Here is a 20234-nt window from a genome sequence, read left to right as displayed (position 1 = left end):
TGGAAAATACATATTAGCATGTTTTTAAACTGATATCTTTACCTTTTTAAACTGATATCATCAAGGAATTTAGCAAAGTTCTGAGAAGATAGTTTGTTCTGTTTCAAGACATTGAAACAAGGGTATAAGGTAACCTGTATTTCTCCAAGACAAACCCTACTGAAATGTAAAGGATATATATAGTATTCTCAGTCAATTTCTGTTTGTATCAACAGGACTCCCTGAAACAGCTTTATATAGTTTGAGTATAGGTTGCTATTAGTTATGTAAGTGAACCACCTTTTCTTCCCTACTGTCTCATTTAATAACAACTCAAATTTGGCCTTCTGTGGAATCCAGATTGTTCCTGGTTGCTCTGCATGTTAAAATAATAGCTTCTAAACCAATAAAAATAATTAATGTATGCACAATAAACTAATTATGGAAATTCTTGAAACTTCAGTAAAGAACAAGACATAAATTAAAATGAATGTACAAACTTGTATGATCATTTTTAATATTTTATCCACGCCCAGAGCCATCTGAAAATAATATAAAAATATTGACAATATAAAAATCCTACAGTCATTTTAAAGTGTAGTGCATAATTAAACCATTCAAATGGTTTTATACCAGTGGTATTCACTTTGTACATTGTGGAGAGCCACATCAGCATTTCCTTTCAACCAGAAGAGCTACACAACTACTGTATTCCCTATACATAATATGTAACTATAATATAACTCTGTTAATTACCAAAGTGCCTCTAAGCATGGAGGGCTGTTTCTTCCCACTAATGTTAACTCTTATGCAGCCCTTGTTTATCTGGACTGAGGGAAAGGGCATTCATCTCAGGACATAAAATAGTATGCAAGTTTTTGAGTTCTTCAGAGATCTCTTATGTTGGATATTTTTTTAAAAAAAATATAGCTTTTCTATTTTAAAAGTTCCCTTCCAACATAATTTTTAGTTCTTTAGGATAGACAGTGGTTTGCTGTCTGTGCTAATATTTCTGTCCCCCAGTTATTTGGTTTTATGGGTTAGCATTAAATGCTGGTATGCCTCATTCTACCACCTCAGTTAGCTGCACATGTTGACCCAACTTCATATACAGAAGCCCTCTATCTATACAATCTTGATATAGTAATAATGGACAAGTTGTGATATTGTTAAAACTGTTAGTTTTATACTGTGCCCATAGTAATGTTCTAAAGCATTTACCCACTTTCCTGGAACATGGGGTGGGTGCCATGAGAAATAGTGCTCAGATGAGCTACAGGTGGCAAAGCATAGCTAAATAACGTTGGAGACACTTTATGCATTTTCTTTGCATTCATATATGTTCTTTTAGAATGTTGGCACTGTAACATCTTCCATCAGCTCCAACAAAAAATACAGCTAATATTACAACAGACTATATAGCTACTTTTAGTTGCAGGCTTAGATCTGCTTCAAAGTTCTTAGTGCTTTCAGAAGTTATGACTGATGGCTGACACCAGTACATTGTGTTTGGAAGTATTATTTGTGAATAGTTCATCGTAGCATGGACTAGAAGACCCTTGTTCAAATGCACTGGTGAAGTATACAGTCATAATTACTATTTTGCTGAACTAGAGTAAAAGATCTGACTTGACATTGTTCATCATTTCAGTCTTTTTTTCTGTCCTGAGAGTTTCACAAAATAATAACTTCATTTTTATGCAGAATATGCCAGTTAACTGCAGTTTATTTCATTACTGAACATTTAATTTTTTTCTATTCATTTAGCAAAAAAGTTTTGAAAAAGAGAGCACAGTTCTTAATAAACACTGTATGCTAGCAGTAAGCAAACTTTTTTTTTAAAAAATGTTATAAATGTACTTAAACCTGATTTTTTCCAAACCCAGTATGGTGTGGCATAATGCATAACTACAGATAAAAGCTAAAGGTCAATTGAGCTGCTTTTTGACTAACATTACAGGAAATGGGAACCTAGACTACCATATCAAAGATCCAGATCAACAGAACAACGTCCTGTGCTAGAGCGGCCCAGCCCCCGCTCTCGATCCACTGAGCGTCCTGACTCAAACCTCATGAGATCGATGCCTTCATTAATGACTGGAAGATCTGCCCCTCCCTCACCTGCCTTATCGAGGTGAAACAGACAATCCAATCAGACTAATCCTGCCCCACCAACTCACTTCTTTATTTTCCCCAAAAGCTCAATGATGTTGCCTTTCATTTATTGGCTGATCACTAGTAGCCGTAGATACTAACCCTGCCAGCATCAAAACACTATTTATATTCTACTGAGGATATAATGGTGTGGCTGCCATTGTAATTTGTTTACTAACAATAATTAATGACACAATTAATTACATTTGTTTTTGTGATTTCTCATTTATCAGGAATCCTGGGTGATTTCTTGCACTACAGCACCTCATAACTGTCATGTACTTCTCTTACAGAATGAGAAATTTTATGTGATCATCTGACATCACTTACGGAATAATCATCATAACATCAAATGAAACTTTTTTTAAATAAAAAACAGTTTCTTAAACTTAATTGTGCTAATTTTATGTATTAACCACTGTTTTAATCACTGTTTCCTCTGATTTGCTGTGCGCATGTTCTGCATTGTTCCTGTCTCAGTAATGTATTGTATTCATAATCAAATGGTACTGAAATAAGTGCACTGTCTTTACAAGAAATTCCATGAAAACAGCCACCAAAATTGTCATTTTGTCCAAATGAGATTACTTTCTCATTAAATTTTGTGTTTCTTTACGTTTCAACAGTGAATTATGAAGAAACAAATTATGAAATTACTCCATTTCATTCATTAAATCTTACATTTGCTTTATTGCCTGTCATCAATTTTGTACCTGAATAAAACATTGAAATAGTATGTTAATTAAATTCTGAAACTACATATTTTCCTTCTAAACATGAACATATAAAAACATGCATACACACAATTTTCTGTGAATATATATATATTTTTGTATGTATTAATGCATCTGTATGCATATATATCTTTTCATAGACAATTAGCAGATGCAGTTACACAAGCACATTGTATTTAGTTCCTTTGCATAATTTTGGTTTTTCTCTCTCCCCCTGATAAACATTTCTTTATCAATAACTATGCCCTTGTAGGCTCAGCTGTCACAATGTCAGCAAAAGTCCAACATGTACAAAATCCATTTGTCAGTTGCTAGTTCTTCAGATAACAAGGGTTAAATTATCTTGCAGTTGACTTGGTTTCTTTTAATGTGTATCCTGTAGGTCTCATGGTCGTACGGGGTCTGTCCAAACAAGCCCATCAGGTACTCCAGTAGCAGGACGCAGAGGGAGACAGTTGCCACAACTCCCACCAAAGGGGACACTGGAGAGAAGTAAGTGAGCTTTTTAACAAATAGAAATATTAGTGCTGAAGGATAAAAGGAAACTGGAGGTTAATATTTGCTGTAGCTTTAAATAAAAACAAAAATATTTCAGGAATTCAGCAATTAATATGTTGTTATAGTACCTGATACTTTACAGCAGCTTTAAATGCTTTATATTATTCTGTGAACATTGATGTGCATCGTCACAATTATATAAGCAAGTGTGTGGATCATGGCCAAGTTTTGTTTTCACTGCAGTCAGTGGCAACTTCATCTTCAGTATCACATGCCTGTTAGAATGTTATCTGTAAAGCCCTATAACAGTGAACATACTATAAGCTGCCACATCACAAAGGTTTGAAGTTTTTACTAGTCTCCTTAATTTCTAGAGATTTGTGCAGGAGTTTTTTTGAGCAGGAACTCACAGGAATGCAGTTATTAGGCCACACCCTGGGTGTGGCCTAATAAGCAAATTAGTTCCTGCTGGACTTTTTCTACAAAACAGCCCTGCGCAAAATAATGGTGACATCGGGGTGTGGCCTAATATGAAATGAGTTCTTGCTAGGCTTTTTCTACAAAATTTATGTATGACCATATGTGACACAACAGGCAAGTCATTTGTTGCTGTTGTTTGGTAACAGTAAACAAAATAATTTCCACAAAAATAAAGTGAACTTTTGAGGCACATATATGCCCTTGCTCCAGAGCCAGCTTAGTGTAGTGGTTAAGTGCATGGTCTCTTATCTGGGAGAACCAGGTTTGATTCCCCACTCCTCTACATGCAGCTGCTGGAGTGATCTTGGGTCAGTCACAACTCTCTCAGAGCTGTTCTGCTCAAGATCAATTTTTATCAGAGCTCTCAGCTCCACCTACCTCACAGGGTGTCTGTTGTGGGGAGGGGAAGAGAAAGGAGATTGTAAACCACTCTAAGACTCCTTCTAAATATTGGAGTAAATATCACTCTAGGAGTAAATTTTGGAACAATACAAAAGGTAGACCACAAATGGCCACATAGTGCAATATATTGTAACAATGTTTCATTCACATTGTTTTCCCCATTTGTATAGAACTTTGTAGGAGGCTGTTCATTGGTAAGGCCTAACATTGGGTGCTAGTATATCCAATCAAATATACTGAAGGTGCGAGTTATCATATATCTTTCCTACTTTTATTTCCCACCAGCAGTGCCTTCCAGAAAAGTTGATTCCATGGTTTGTGGGAGTCATATGGAGTCATAGCCACATGGGTAAGGGGACTGTAGTGAGAGGGGAGAGGAAAAATGGCCTGACCTGCTTTTTCTGTCAGCAGATTCAGCTGACAGGGATGGAACGATTTCTTTCCCTTCCTCACTGCAGCCTATTGAGCCCTTGTGGCTGTTACTTCACATAGGTTCAGCAACTTCAGGGATCAGTCCTGGGATTGGAAGGGACTGCTGGTAGGAAGAGACAATGGAGAACATCCATTGCATCAATGCATCACTAGATCCAGCCCATTGTAAGGGGCCTGAGTAAAGAGAGTTATTACTAAACTTCTAGGTAATTGCTAAGATAGCCAGTCAGATCCTGGCAGCAATAACTAATATAATCTGTTTCAGGATCCAAGTCGCAGTCAGTTATGTTTGATAGAATTGTGCTTTCTTGTTCTCATTCTCCTTTTAGATTTTAAAAAGGTGAACTTTTAAAATTATAAATGCAGAATATAGTGTTCATATTAAACACATTTCACTGAGAGTACAGAGACATACCTTTGAAATTCAGTTTATTGTTCATTTGAGCATTCCTCATCCACATGAACTTGCTGGGAGTTTTATCCCATATGCCTTGGTTCCCTTTTCAGATTCACATTTTGCCCTAGACCAGGGGTGTCAAACAAGCCGCCCGGGGGCTGAATCAGACCCCCAGAGGGCTCCAATCAGGCCACTGAGCAACTGCCTGCTTCCTTCTCCCTCACTTGCTTCCTTCTGCATCACAGCTTGCTTTGCAAGGCTTGTTCAATCACACAGGAAATACAGAGCAAAACCTCTATTTTCTCCATTAGCTGAGGCTCCTTCCTTGGGGAGGAGGGGTAGCTTGCTTTGCCAGGCTCTCTCAATCGTACAGCAGAGCTACTGAGCCAAGCCTCCTTCTATTGGCTGAGGCTCCTCCCCCTCCTCATCTCCCGGGGAAGGAAGGAAAGAGCCAGAGCTTCCTTTGCCCAGTTCCCTGGATTTCATGGGAGAAATACAAAGAATGCACCTTTAAGACCAATGAGTGCTAATGTTTTAAGGTTGTTTTAAAAAAAAAAGACGCTTTAATTGTGTTTGTGTCCTTTATAAAGTTTATGTCTTTGCTACCTAATCTTAAACAGTTACATGCATGGTCTGACATAGTTGGGCCCGACAAGGTCTCATATTATGTCAGATTCAGCCCTCATAACAAATGAGTTTGACACCCCTGCCCTAGACAGTGGACAAGGAGACAGAACCTTAGGAAGGTCTGTATATAAAGAAGGGTTTGTTTCTTCCAAAAGCAAAAAATAAACTCAGGTGTAGTTGATGTCAGAATAAATTAGAGAGAATATTTTTCTCTTGCACATGGATGTACAGTTTAAATTTTATGATAAGTGTAATGTACAAAAGTAAAGTTTGTAACTTATCAGTACCTTCACATAAACAGCATTACTGAGCTGTGTCCCAGTTCAAAGGGTCAAGGAGGTTTGAGATGGGTGTCATCAATATGCAGATAACATCCAGCTTTATATTTCATTATCCAAGCCTCTAGCTGCTTTGAGCCTGTGCTCAGGTTGCTAAGGCAGAAAAAAACTGAAACTGAATCCAGACAAGACAAAGGTAATACTGGTCAGGAAGACTGATATTCTAGAAAGACTGAATCTACTGTCTTAGATAACAGCCCCAAGCTCTTAACCTATTTTGAAAAATCCAACATGTCTTAGAAAATGTTGGATTTTTCAAAGCAGGTTAAGAGCTTGGGGCTGTTCATGGATCCTTCCTTGCTATTTGAAAAGCAGGTTGGCATGGTGATCAGGAGCACTTTCTATTAGCTACATCTCATTTGCCAACTTATTCATTATGTAGCCTCAGTAGATCTGGCCAAGCTGATCCATGTGTCTGTAACCTCACAGCTGGACTATTGCAACACACTCCACATGGGACTACCCTTCAAGATGATCCAAAAACTGCAACTGGTTCAGAAAGTGACAACCTAACTGCTTTAATTGGCCAACCACAGGAACATATATTGCCCATTTCATAATGGCTACATTGCCTGCCAGTCTGTTTCCAAGTTCAATCCAAGGCACTGCTTATGACCTTTAAAACACTTCACAATCTAGGACCCACATATTTAAAGGACTGTGTGCCAGCTATGGTAATCAGGCAGCTATCTGTTGACTATCCTACTACTTAGGGTGGCCATCTGGTATTGACCAAAGCCCAGGCCTTCTCCATCATGGCTTTGACTCTGTGGAATGGGCTTCCTGAAGAGGTAGGAGGCAGGCCCATAGCCAGGATTTTTCAAGTCGGGGAGAATTTTAATTTTTCAGGGGGCATTAATTAAACACTGTACTGAACAACTGCATCACATTCAGAATCAGGATATTAGTCCGCTCACTTCAGAAACTTTTAGTCACAGTGGTGGTGGCAGCACTGAGCAAGCGAGCCCCAGCCAGCTAGAAGTGAGGCTGGGTAGGTGTGCATTTCTAGCTGACTCTTTCTCTGGGCTGGAACACGAGCAAATTTTAAGCTTGGCTTGAAAGCTACTTCTGTATTTCCATAATAGTCTTATGCTTACAGACATATTCATACATCTTTAGATGGATACAATATAGTGCAAATACAAGGTGCTAGTGAAAGCAGATCTTTCCTCACCTTCTCCCCAAGAACCTTCTTATATCCATCAACTCTTCTCCTCCCCCCCCCCCCAAAAAAAAAAGACTGTTGAGGTCAGGAAAGGCTTGTGGACAAACCAGCACAAGGTATAGGGGACTGCAGTGAGAGGAACAAAATAGCTCACAACGCCTTTTTCCACTGAATTAGCAAATGTGGCAAAGCAGGCTTTCCATTAGTGCAAGGGTTAGGGTTATCTGGTGGTCCATGGAAAAGAGTCAGTGAGTGTTGGCCTGTCTGGACAGGTGTATACTGTGAGGGGGCAGCATAGGAGGAGGCTATATACGGCAGCTTTGTGCCAACTCCTCCTCCTGATCCACAGTTCATTCCACAAATAACTTGAGCTTAGTGTTCCAATGGCAACACAAACTCTCAATGATTGCTCCTCAATGTAGCCTCCATGCCTCATGAATTTTTTCCATGAGGCTACTAGACCAGTGGCATTGAAACTTTAAGGATTTTAGGGGGCTGCTGTATAGAAAGATCAGACTCTGCAAATGAATTTCTTATGCTTCACAGGATCTAAATAATTGAATCCCTGGCCTTCTTGGATGTTCTTAGTGATGCTTCATTTTAACATGAACATTGCCCAACTCTGTCACCTCAGTCTAAATACTCTGTCACAGCTATCAATATCCTCAGCCATATTCACCTCAAAATACCCAAGGACCGAAGCTATTGACTGGTCTACTTCAGACTTCTTTGAGCTTAGTGTTCCAATAACTTTAGTAGACCAGGAGAGACTACAGTTGTGATTAATACCCTGTGCACTCCCTGTTGCTTATATACCCATATTACAGAATTGTGGGATTTGAAATTATACAAAGCTAGGGGTGCCAGGTCTGTGTTGGAAAATGCCTGGAGATGTTGGGGGGTGGATTGCAAGGGGGTGAAGCTTGGGGAGAGGAGGGGCCTCAGCATGGTACAATGCAATACAGTACACCCTTCAAATCAACCATTTTTTCCAGGGGAGCTGATCTCTGCCAACTGGAGATTAGTTGTATCAGCAGGAGATATCCAGGCCCCACCTGGAGGCTGACAACAAAGCTAACTTTTCATCTTAATCTTGATGTTCTCTATGCAGTTCTGCATGACATAAGATCTGCACATATGCTTAATAAATTTTTTATTTAATAATTATTTAAATTGTCTTGTGACTTGTTTACTGCTATTTCTTTATGCTCATTACTGGTTTCCAACAACGTTTTGGCAACTTTTGATTAATTTCTGAGTACAAGCTGAAAGAAAATCAAATATTGTTGCTAATGTTAAAATTATTTTCTCCATTTTTAAAGAAGTCTTCACCGTTGCATATGTCAGGACAATAATATTAATAACTTTATCATGTGCCATTGCTGCCATTATGAAAATCAAGATCATATAATTTCTATATGGTTTGTTTTATTAGAGGATAATATCTTTTGAGATTTGATATATTCCTGCTCAAACAGAAATTTGCTCCAGTATTCCACTGAGCATTCTCAGAGCTGTGGTCATAGCTGTGCTTATACAACTAGAGGGTGAAGCATGTTGGGAACCATATCATTTTACAGTAGTCCTGCCGAACATAAAATGGATGCATCTTCTGCTTCATATACACTCTTATTTCTTTAAAAGTCTTCATGTGTCAGTATATGATGATAATTCTTTTGTCAAAACAAAAATTATAGCTGCACTTACAGCTACAGGGAAATAGACTACCCGGTAAAACAACTATAATCTACTGTTTTGTGCCCTAATAAACTTCAGGTGTAGATACTTTATTCTCAGAATTTCATTGTGTATTTCTTGGCACAGAAGAGAATATAGAAAATGAATCTGAAATACTTACTTTATAATCTGAATTGTATGATTACATTAGGGTTGCCAACCCCCAGGTGGGGGCAGGGGATCCCCTGGTTTGGAGGCCCTCCCCCCGCTTCAGGGTCGTCAGAAAGCGAGGGGGGGGAGGGAAATGTCTGCTGGGAACTCTGTTATTCCCTATGGGGATTTATTCCCATAGAAAATCATGAAGAATTGATCCATGGGTATCTGGGGCTCTGGGGGGGGGGGCTGTTTTTTGGGATAGAGGCACCACATTTTCAGTACAGTATCTAGTGCCTCTCCCCAGAATACCCCCAAGTTTCGAAAGGATTGGACCAGGGGGTCCAATTCTATGAGCCCCAAAAGAAGGTGCCCCATCCTTCATTATTTCCTATGGAAGGAAGGCATTTAAAATGTGTGGGGCCCCTTTAAATGTGATGGCCAGAACTCCCTTTGGAGTTCAATTATGCTTGTCACAGCCTTGATCTTGGCTCCACCCCTAATGTCTCCTGGCTCCACCCCCAAAGTCCCCAGCTATTTCTTGAATTGGACTTGGCAACCCTAGATTACATGGTTGGGGTCAGCTTTGTGCCACAGTGAAAAGAAAAATGTTAATATTATTACTATAGTATGGAACAGGTTCTATGTCAACTGTTTTGCTCGTCTTAGTTTATCTTATAACAATACACATATTTTCATCTAGTTTCCTTTAAACTTATTCATACAAATACAAAATGATGTGAATACATTTTATACATAAAATACATACATATATATATAAGCCATTATGAAGAACAGGGCTCAGAACTCACAGCAGGTGCACCTGACTTCATATTTCATGCCTTAGATTAACATTTTGCAAGTCAGACACTGATCATTTATTTTAGTTTAAAGAATCTAAGGAAATCTGATTCACTGCTTCCTGATTAGAAATGACAAGTGAGAATACACAAGGGGAATCTCCATTGCTTTTCTTCTCCTTGCTTTCCCTTTTCTCCTTTCCCTGGCAATGCCTTCAACCTCTCCCATTTCCCTGTTTCCTTCCCATGCACTTGCAAAACTTTATCTGTGTCCTCTGACACAGTCAACCAATTTTAATTTCACCTTCCTGATTTTCAGCTTTCTCTTGTTTTACCTTTTGCTCCTCTCCCTCCACCTTTACCTGCCTTTTCTCCTATCTTTTACCTTTGTAAATTCTTCCTCCCTTCCCTGTGCTGACATTATTAGAGGGTTAGAGCAGGGGTGTCAAATGCACATCCCAAGGGCCAGATCAGGCCCCCAGAGGGCTCCTATCAGGCCTGCGAGCATCTCACTGTCATCTGCTTCCTTCTGTCTCTCTTGTTTCCTTCTGCATCACAACTTGCTTTGCCAGACTTGCTCAACTGCATAAGAGCTATAGAGCAGAGCCTCTATTTTCTCCATTGACTGACCAGCACATGAATCAACTTCTGTACAGAAGCTTGCGATGCCCAGCCATTTCATGTTTTCCCCTGGGTCTTAAGGCTCAAAGCATTGACCATTAGATTTCTGTAATGAATGTCAATAAATCAAAAGTAGGTTTGCCACTTACAGAAACACACACATCTAAACAGCATACTCAGTATTGCTACAACACAGACATTGTCTCCAGATTTTGATGCAATAATTCAGAGCAAGAGATGTCAGTTATCAGAGACTGTTAAGTAAACAAAATATTGCAAGAGTGCTAATCTCTCAAGCATATTTTAAGTTTTTTAAAAATATTTGTGTTTGTGTCCTTTATAAAGTTTATATCTCTGCTACCTGGCATTACATTTTATGACACACATGGCCCGGCCTGACATGGTCTCATTTATGGCAGATCCAGCACTCATAACAAATGAGTGACACCCCATTTTTAAAAAAAATTTCTCCCCCCCCCCTTAGAAATTTGATGCTTCCCGGGGCTTGTAGAAAAATATGAAGTTTTGATCCATACTCAGAGATTCAGAAGTAGATATAATTATTAAAAAGAAATAAGCAATTTTATAAATAAATATATTTAAAGGCAATTTTTTTTAATACCCAAGGATGACATAAAGTGTTGTAAACTGGGCAATATGACACCCATACAGGAAAAAAAGGGAACGCACACCATGGATTCTTCTCATATATTTCTTCAGTAAGATCCCAAAAAATGCGTGTAACATTTGTGATCATTGTGGCAAGCTAGCTAGGCCAGGACTTGACTGATTTTTTTTTGGGGGGGGGGGATCTAGGAACCAAACTGGAAATTTTGGAGCCAGTCATACTTTTCAGCCTTTAGGATCTCCTCTTTTAATCATTGCTACCACAAAACCTAATACACTTTTCAGTTTCCTCATAATGCAAAAATGTTGTACCATATAAATATATTTATTTGGCATCAACCAATATATATTTATTTGGCATCGACACAGCAAAAAGGCTGGTTTTTAACCCAGATGTAAAAAAATATCTATTTTTATACGCCCAAGGGGAATTGTTAAAATTTCAGTGAAACCATTCTTAGCATATATGCCTCTTCAGAAGTCCAGCTTTCATTCTTTAAGGTGCATTAATTCAATATGAATGTTGGGCTGTGCCTTTCCATGCCATGCATATCTGCTCCACCCCTAATAATTATGATAGATGGAACTTTCTGAAGCTAGCCAAGTCCCTTCTGCTATTATGACTGGTGATAACAAGGGAGAGCAGACAAAAAGTGTTGGGAGTAACATCAGCTAAGCTAAGAGACAAAAGCACTGTCCACCATAAACCAATTTGCAACCATAATCAGAGGAACACTGCTAACTTTGGAAGTTCATCCCCATCATCATATTTGGGTGTGGAGTGGAACCTACCCAAATGTTTCCAATTACATCTGAAGAGATAAGAATAGCACAGTTGGCTCTTCCTGACCATTCCTCCTACACATTCAGATTTTATCCGTTTTCCTTAACAATAGTTCAGCATGATTCAATACGTAACCACTGGATGCCTTGAACCCGCATTTGGAAATAACTAATGAGTTCCTGACGTAAAAAAAAATAATTATGTGTGACTCAAGTAAAACTATACATGTATTAGAACAATTTACAATTTAGAAAACTTTCTAAATATTATATTTATGTGTTTTTATGTATTTTATTGTATAATTATTAATGTATTTTAAACTGATTTTTGTTAGCTTTTTATGTTGTAAGCCGCCCTGATCCCACCTCGGTGGGGTAGGGCGGGATATAAATCGAATAAAATAAAATAAAATAAATATTTCTGCTAATGCATTGTAAATTGTAAATTGGATTTTCTAATACATGTGATACAGAAATGTATACCATGTTGTGAGATAATTTACTTAATGATGTCTTGAAAGGCTGGGCTAAGTTTCAATGGATTTTTTTTCACTCTATAAAAAAAAATCATACTTTAATGACAGGAAGGGCAAACTGTGATGATGGGATTACAGGGAAGGTTACTGTGACAGAGCATGGGAAAGGAGAGACCTATGAATCATCTGGTGCTAGGGTTCCACAGAATTCTGGAATTGGGCTTGATATTTGCTCCCCAAGGACGGAATAAAGAGTCAGACACAGAGTATTGGTATAAAATTGGGCCACTTTATTCAATATTCTAATAAACAGCAAGGGTACCCCACCAGCGGCCTGGCCAGGGCTAGCAGTCACCGCGACCGCTCCCCTGCCATTAACGGGCAAGAGACCCAGCCCCCCAGCCGGAGCTGAGTGTTACTCAGCTCTCTCCAGGCAGGCCCAGTAGGGAGGCACGCGCCAGAGGGCCCAAACCCAGACGCATGTCTTGCCAGAAAAGCACCCTCTAGTCGAGCCTCCTGGACAGTCTGCATTCTCCAAACCTGGGTCTTCAAACCCGAAGGCTGATCATGCCAGACCCCAAATTCCCCAAAAGGGGGATGCTTCACAGTCCTCCCCTAGCTGCATAGTGCCCTAAACCCCAAAAACCTGCCACTAAAGTGACCGCCTATTTAACAGCATCTCCCGATAGCCAAATCCTCAATCCACTGCATTGCTATGTAGGGTAGGCAAAAACCGCACCCCAGCCACTGCCAATCAGCCAAGGTGTAAAAAATTCCTACCCGGCTCCTCCAAGAAGGCAACCAGCAAATTGCCCACATAACATGCAGGGCGGGCAGGAGGGCCGATTGTCTGCCAAGACGAAGGAGCCGACGAGGAGCGCTTTTTTCTCTGCACGCCGAAATGGGCATCCCCTGACTCTTCCCATCCAGGGAAGCAAACTCTGCTCATGCAGCCTAGCAGCTACACTGCAGTCTGCAAGCATAAGATTGCATATTACAAAACCTAGGATTGCCAATCCCCAGCTGGGGCAGGGGATCCCCCAGTTTGGAGGCCCTCCCCCCACTTCAGGGTCATCAGAAAGCAGGGGGAGGCAGTCTGTTGGGCACTCCATTATATCCTATGGAGACTGGTTCCCATAGGTGATAATGGAGAATCGATCCATGGGTATTGGGGGCTCTGGGGGGGCCCTGTTTTTTGAGGAAGAGGCACCAGATTTTCAGCACAGCACCTGGTGCCTCTCCTCAAAATACCCTCTGCAAGTTTCAAAAAGGGAGTCAAATTCCATCAGCTCCAAAAGAAGGGGCTTCAGTCCTTCATTATTTCCATATGGAGGGAAGGCATTTAAAAGGAGTGTGTTCCCTTTAAATGTGATGGCCAGAACTCCCTTTGAACTTCAATCATGCTTGTTATAATCTTGCTCCTGAGCCCACCCCAAAGTCTCTATCCCAAAGATATTTCTTGATCTGGACCTGGCAACCCTAATAAAAACTATTTGTATAATTCATTATTATATGTACAGACAGTGTTGTGTATAGTGGTTAGAGTGTTGGATTAGTATCCAAGAAAGCCAGATTTGAACCTCCACACTGCCTTGAAGCTTGCCAGTTGACTCTGGGACAGTCACTTTCTTCTGGCTTAACCAACCACCCAGGGTTGTTGTTAGAAAAAATGAAAGAGGGTAATTTAAAAAAAAATTAACACAATGATATATAGAATGAATAATCTACTTAACTCTACAATACAAAGCAACCAGTCAGAACTTTAATGAACGTGATACCTCAAGAGCATATAACAAAAAAATAATAATTCTATCTGGTAACAATAAAACATCAAGTGTAGCTATTTCTATTCTATTAAGAATATGATCCCAATCAGGGGTGGAATTCTAGCAGGAGCTCCTTTGCGTATTAGGCCACACACCCCTGATGTAGCCAATCCTCCAAGAGCTTACAAGAAAGAGCCTTGTAAGCTCCAGGAAGATTGGCTATATCAATTCCACCCCTGATTCCAATTAATGACAGTCTCTTTAATGTCTGAAGCTTTCTGCAAAGCAGATAACCTGAATAGCATGAAGACTGACTAGTATCTATCTATCTATCTATCTATCTATCTATCTATCTATCTATCTATCTATCTATCTATCTATCTATCTATCTATCTATCTATCTATCTATCTATCTGTCTGTCTGTCTGTCTGTCTGTCTGTCTGTCTGTCTGTCTGTCTGTCTGTCTGTCTGTCTGTCTGTCTGTCTGTCTGTCTGTCTGTCTGTCTGTCTGTCTGTCTGTCATCAGTGGATGAATAGATTTCCATTGATGATATTATAAGTATCTTTAGGGTCCCAACTGGAGACAAATGCAGTACAGAAAGTGAGGAGTATTGCTTGTATCTACACAATTTTCCTTGTATTGCTGCAAATTATGGATAGGCACTTTTAGTGTTTTGGATCATTTTGTGTATACTTATGTATAATGCTTAATGTTTAGACAAACATTTATGTGCCATATAATTTAATTATTAATATTCTCTTTATGTTTTTAATGTCATAAAGATTATGAGGAAAAACATCATACATCTCTTAATGGGAGAAAAGGCAAGTTTATGCCAAATAGACTGTGTCTGTGGACAGCTCTGGTATATGTGTTTTGTATTGCATGCGTGAATCTATTATCTTAGCATAATCGATTTCCAACAATCGATTCTTCCATATTTAGTCATTCTTTTGTCTTAATAATGTTCATGGTTGTCGTTTTAGTGAATTCTAGAATTAATGTTTCCAATATTCAATGTTATTCTAAAAACTGTATATTTTATGAAACTTTGAATATGCCTCAGTTGCTAGGAGATATTAGTTGCCATCCTGTACACAGCTATGCTACTTAGTCTTATGGAATTGTGGAATTCAAGCATCCAGTGTTTGTGTAAGCATTTAAAGGACTGTAGCCTTTAAATGCAATTAGTATTAGTGAGATAATTTGAAGTTAACTGAATTCAGTATTTCAGTCTCCGGTGATAGTCATTCCTAGCATGGGTGCACTTACTCCTATATGGTCCTTTTTACAGCTCTTTTGTTCTGTATACACCTCTCACATTCTCCAGTCCTCACTGTGCAAATGATTGATGTTTAGGGGGCATATATTTTGTGCAAAGAAAGGAAACATTGCTCCACTGAATCTCATTATGATCACTGTGTATTGTACTTATACAAGGAAAAGTGCCTTTTGGCTTTTGTCACATTACTTTGTGCTCCTAAGATCCAAGCCTTATATTCTTGACTGTCTCTATGAGTGTTGATAAAGGAGATCTCAATCAATCTGGAAAACCTAAAATTCTTCAAATGAACTTTGCAATTTTTTTTTTTTATGAATATGTTGTTACAATAATATAACCCAAGGTGCAGATTCACTATGCATGCTGTATGGAAGGGCTTTGTTCTAAATTTTCCTTCAGAACCTTTTGAAAAACACATAAACAGGCAATATTCAGGCAATATATAAGAATCAGAAGGCCAAAATAATAGTTAATGGAGAAACGACAGAGGAAATTAGTTTATTTAAAGGTACTAGACAAGGGTGCCCTTTATCACCGCTCCTTTTTATTTTATCATTGGAGGTGTTGAATAACTCAATAAGAGGAAATTCAGAAGTTAAAGGCCTTAAAATGAGGAAAGAAAGCTACAAATTGTTGGCGTATGCAGATGATATTATATTGATTTTACAAAACCCATTGGAATCTATTGACTATGTGCTAAAAGATCTAAAAGAGTTTGGAGAAGTAGCTGGTTTGAAAATAAATGATCAGAAGTCAAAATTGCTAACTAAAAACATGTTAGGACGTGAGGAGTCTGGGGGAAAAGGCTGGTTTTAAAAGAGAGAAGAAAGTGAAATATTTGGGGATAACCCTTACGGAAAAATGTAGTGATATCTATGAAAATAATTTCTTGACATTGTTAAAGGAGTTGGAGACTCTTTTAAAAATATGGGAGAGGTTACAGTTATTACTAATGGGACAAATAGTGGTCATTAAGATGACCGTCCTTCCAAAATTAATGTTTTTATTCCAGACAGCCAATCTAACTTTAAGGAAAGATTTTTTAATAAAATTGAATAAAATAGTAACGCAGTTTGTTTGGTTGGATAAGAAACCAAGGATTAAACGGAAAATTCTTTGGGACAGAAAAGAGAATGGGGGACTTGCTCTGCCAGACTGGGAGATGTATTATGTTGCAAATGCAATTGTGTGGTTGAAAGATTGGATAAATTTAGAAAATAAGAGAATATTGGTATTAGAGGGGTATGATTTGAAGTCCGGTTGGCATGCTAACATGTGGTACATTGACAAAGAACAAAAATATTTCACAAATCACTTAGTACATAAATCAATCTATAATGCATGGTTAAAGATAAAGAAACTGATCTACCATAAGACCCCGAGGTGGATCTCTCCAAGTGAAGCTTCTGTCCAACCTCAATTATTTGATTTTACAAATGTAGTGACTTATCATGACTTGTTGAAAGAGGACGATACTTTAAGATCGAAAGAGGAAATGGAGGTGCAAAAAGGGGGAAAAAAGGATTGGTGGCTAAACTTACAAGTCAACGCAAAATTTAGTAAAGATAAAATTAAAGGTTTTACTAAAGAAAATTTTGATTTTGACAAATTACTAATGTCAAAGGAGAATAAATTAATCAAAAAAATTTGTAATTATCTGGTACAATTAAAGTTGGAGGAGGAGGTAGTGAAAGTAGTAATGATAAAATGGGCACAAAATGTGGGGAAACCAATTGAACTAAAACAATGGTTACGAATGTGGCATACAAACTATAAGATAAAAGCAGTGAACTTTAGAGAAAATCTTTTTTAAATGTTTCACAGGTGGCATATAACACCAATTCAACTAACTAGAATTGATTCTAGCTTATCTCAAATGTGTTGGAAATGCGGCAAAAAAATTGGTACTTTTTTCATTTATGGTGGACGTGGAAAGTGGCAAAAAAGTTTTGGGTTGAAATTTATGATTTCTTGAGGGGATTGGTTATAAATGGTTGTCAGTTTAAACCAGAAGTAATGCTTCTCTCAATGATAAATAAAGAGATTCCAAAAGATGACAGCTACATGATAAGCTATATTCTTGCTGCGGCAAGAATAGTGTATGTTAAGTATTAGAGACAAGCGAAACACCCAAAATTAGAAGAAGTGATTGATAAAATTTTCCTGGCAGCTGAGGCGGATGTATTGACTGCAATTATTAATGGGAAGTCAAAAACACAGGCGTGTAAGAAATGGGAAAAGTTTTATATGTGGATTGATAGTAGAGGTGGAAAGAAGGATACGAGGGAGTAAAGAGGATAAATAGCAAATAATGTGAAAATGAAGAATTTAAGTTTTGAAGGGATAGAATGAAGTAAAGATCAAGTGGCTAATGAACAAAAAGATTTATATCCAACTATCTCTCTGTTTGTTTGTTTTTCTTTTCTTTTTTGTTATTTTTAATTGACATTTAGGTGAGATAATAATTTGGATAGAGATATATTTATGTATTATTGAACTGGTGTAATATCAAAACATTGTGATTACTTAAATCTTCTTTACTAAATAAACTCTTTTAAAAAAAAATTAAAAAAAGAAAAACACATAAACAGTATAAAAGACAATGTACTTTCCCCTTAACATTTCTTTTCCTTTTTTCATTCATTGTCTATACAATACACAATTGAGCCAAAGTTATTCAATTATTTTCAGTTCTACCTATCCTTTTGTAAAATAGTTTGCCTAAACAGGATTATATTTCTAGAAACTCCTACATAGAAACAGGGAAGAAGCAACAGTGTAGTGCTGCAGTAAGAAGAGGAAATTGAAACCACATGACACAAGTCTGAAGGAAAGAAGAGAAGATGTCTAACCAGGCTCAGTATATGTGAAGGGATTGAGGAAATAAAAGAAATACATGAAAAGGAAAGCAATTATGCTATTATGCCACTATTTTTAAAAAAATAAATAAATATGTTTAAGGAAATAATTAACCAAGATGGAGAAAATTATAGCCTTGAAATACCATTGTCTCAATTTTGGCTAACTATTTACAATAACATGCGTACAATTCTTTGAAACCAAAATATCTGAAAGGTAATAATGCAGGCATTCTGTCATAGAACCATAAGTCCAGCTGGGTCTCTTGGAGGTGGAAACTTGCTTACTGGTAAACATATTTTTTTCTCACACATTTTTTATCTTTAGCCAATAATGAGAGTCTTAAATTTCCATGGAATTGTCTAGCAAACTGCATCACCATGGTGTAGCTCTCTTGACTGTGTTATAAGCTTGGAGACTGCTTGTGCTGCCTGTGGCATAAGTATGTGCCATCTGGGGTTAGGGGCGGTATGGGGCTCATATTGATGATGTCTTTAGTCATAATATAAAACTGTTATTCTGAGGTAGCAGCTCAGAGATTCAGCAATATGCATCCCAATGCCAGAATTGCTCTTCTTGTAGTGGAACTGGAATCAGTGCAGAGGACTTTGGGGGAGGAAGCTTTTTTGCTTGGCATCTATGGACTGCTTATATTAACCCAGGACCCAGCAATACAATTCTGCCAGGAAAAACTAAATTATAAACCCGTGGATTTGTTTATTCTGGATAACATATTCTGCCTCTGGTTTTCTCTGTAAGAAACCATGGATCCCTGACCTCTAGAAATCCCATTCAACCATCAAATGCAGTATTCTGAGATTTTGACAGTCATTGTATTTACAGACAAACCTACTTAAACAAGCATGTAAATTTAAAACCTTATCTAAAAATGAAATGAAAGCAGAGATTTTCCTAAAGGCTTGAGACAGTATCTGATACCAACTTTTCAGTTGGTGTGGCATTGTGAAATATGTATCATGTGATTCAATGGATTGGTGCAAAAGTATTATCCATACCATATGTCTACCTGAACTTTTGATAATAGTAACCTTTTTTCTTGTCTTTACTGCTTACTGCTCTTTTACAGACTGTTAAAAGAAATTGTGTTAAGAGAAATTGCTATGCATTGTATTGATTCTTCATTCTGTTTATTTATTTTGTTGGAATTGCAAAGCTATTTCTTAACGAACAAGGACAGAAGGCAAATGTATTGGGAATGAGATTGCTTATATCTTGAGTATGCATGGGAGTGAGATTGCCCATATAATAAAATACTAAAATGAAACCTTGATATCAAATATTTGACAAATTTTAAAAACATGTTTTGTCTAAAAAAAGGTGTCTTCTTGTCAATATAACTTGTTTATTTGAAAAGTGTGATTTTAATATACTTGTAAATTTCATAAAATAAAGGATTATGGATGTAAATTTTAACTAGAAATATACCAAAATTGAGTTTAGATAAATTAATAAGGTATCTGACACTTTTTAGATTAAACATATAGGAATGTTTTCATGTTAAGTTCTATTGAATCTAGAAGCTAGTAACATCTAGTGTTCAAAATTATTTCCATCCCATAGCATCTGAAGAAGTGAGCTATGATTGACAAAAACTAATTTTTTATTAGTCTATAAGATTCCTCTGAAGTTCTGTTTCATTTAGCTGCTGGAATAGTATTTTCTCATGACCTAATGATCGTGACACTGTATTTCAAACATTGAGTTTGATCACATGTGCTGCTATACCCAGGTGCTGCTATATCTGCTGATTTGTCTTTAGCTAATGTTTATAGTCAACATTGTAATGTAATTATACATTTTAATTATCTTTCTGTTAAAAAACACTTTAGGAATTTGCACTCCATTGGGTACTTTATTATTGCCTGTACACATCCATCAGTAAAGACCAGTTGTTTGGTCAGTGCAATAGTATTCGACTAAAAATGTATAGGCTATTTATTCCAAATATACTGTGAGTTGTT

At 37.7% G+C, this 20234-nt stretch overlaps 1 protein-coding gene across 50 annotated transcripts in view; it reads left to right on the top strand.

Annotated features, from left to right (window-relative positions):
- Positions 1–20234, top strand: part of RIMS2 (regulating synaptic membrane exocytosis 2) — a 679145-nt gene that overhangs the window by 504037 nt on the left and 154874 nt on the right. For 31 of the 50 annotated variants that reach the window (XM_060243358.1, XM_060243355.1, XM_060243365.1 and 28 more), the window contains 3 exons: positions 1940–2113; positions 3250–3359; positions 14894–14935. In XM_060243358.1, coding sequence (XP_060099341.1) covers positions 1940–2113; positions 3250–3359; positions 14894–14935 — 326 coding nt within the window. The remainder of the gene's footprint in view (positions 1–1939; positions 2114–3249; positions 3360–14893; positions 14936–20234) is intronic. The other 19 variants (XM_060243381.1, XM_060243394.1, XM_060243389.1 and 16 more) reach the window with 3 other exon arrangements.

Source organism: Heteronotia binoei, chromosome 7 (genome assembly GCF_032191835.1).
Source record: "Heteronotia binoei isolate CCM8104 ecotype False Entrance Well chromosome 7, APGP_CSIRO_Hbin_v1, whole genome shotgun sequence".
Taxonomy (NCBI): Eukaryota; Metazoa; Chordata; class Lepidosauria; order Squamata; family Gekkonidae; genus Heteronotia; species Heteronotia binoei.
This window is presented reverse-complemented; position numbering and strand designations above follow the sequence as displayed.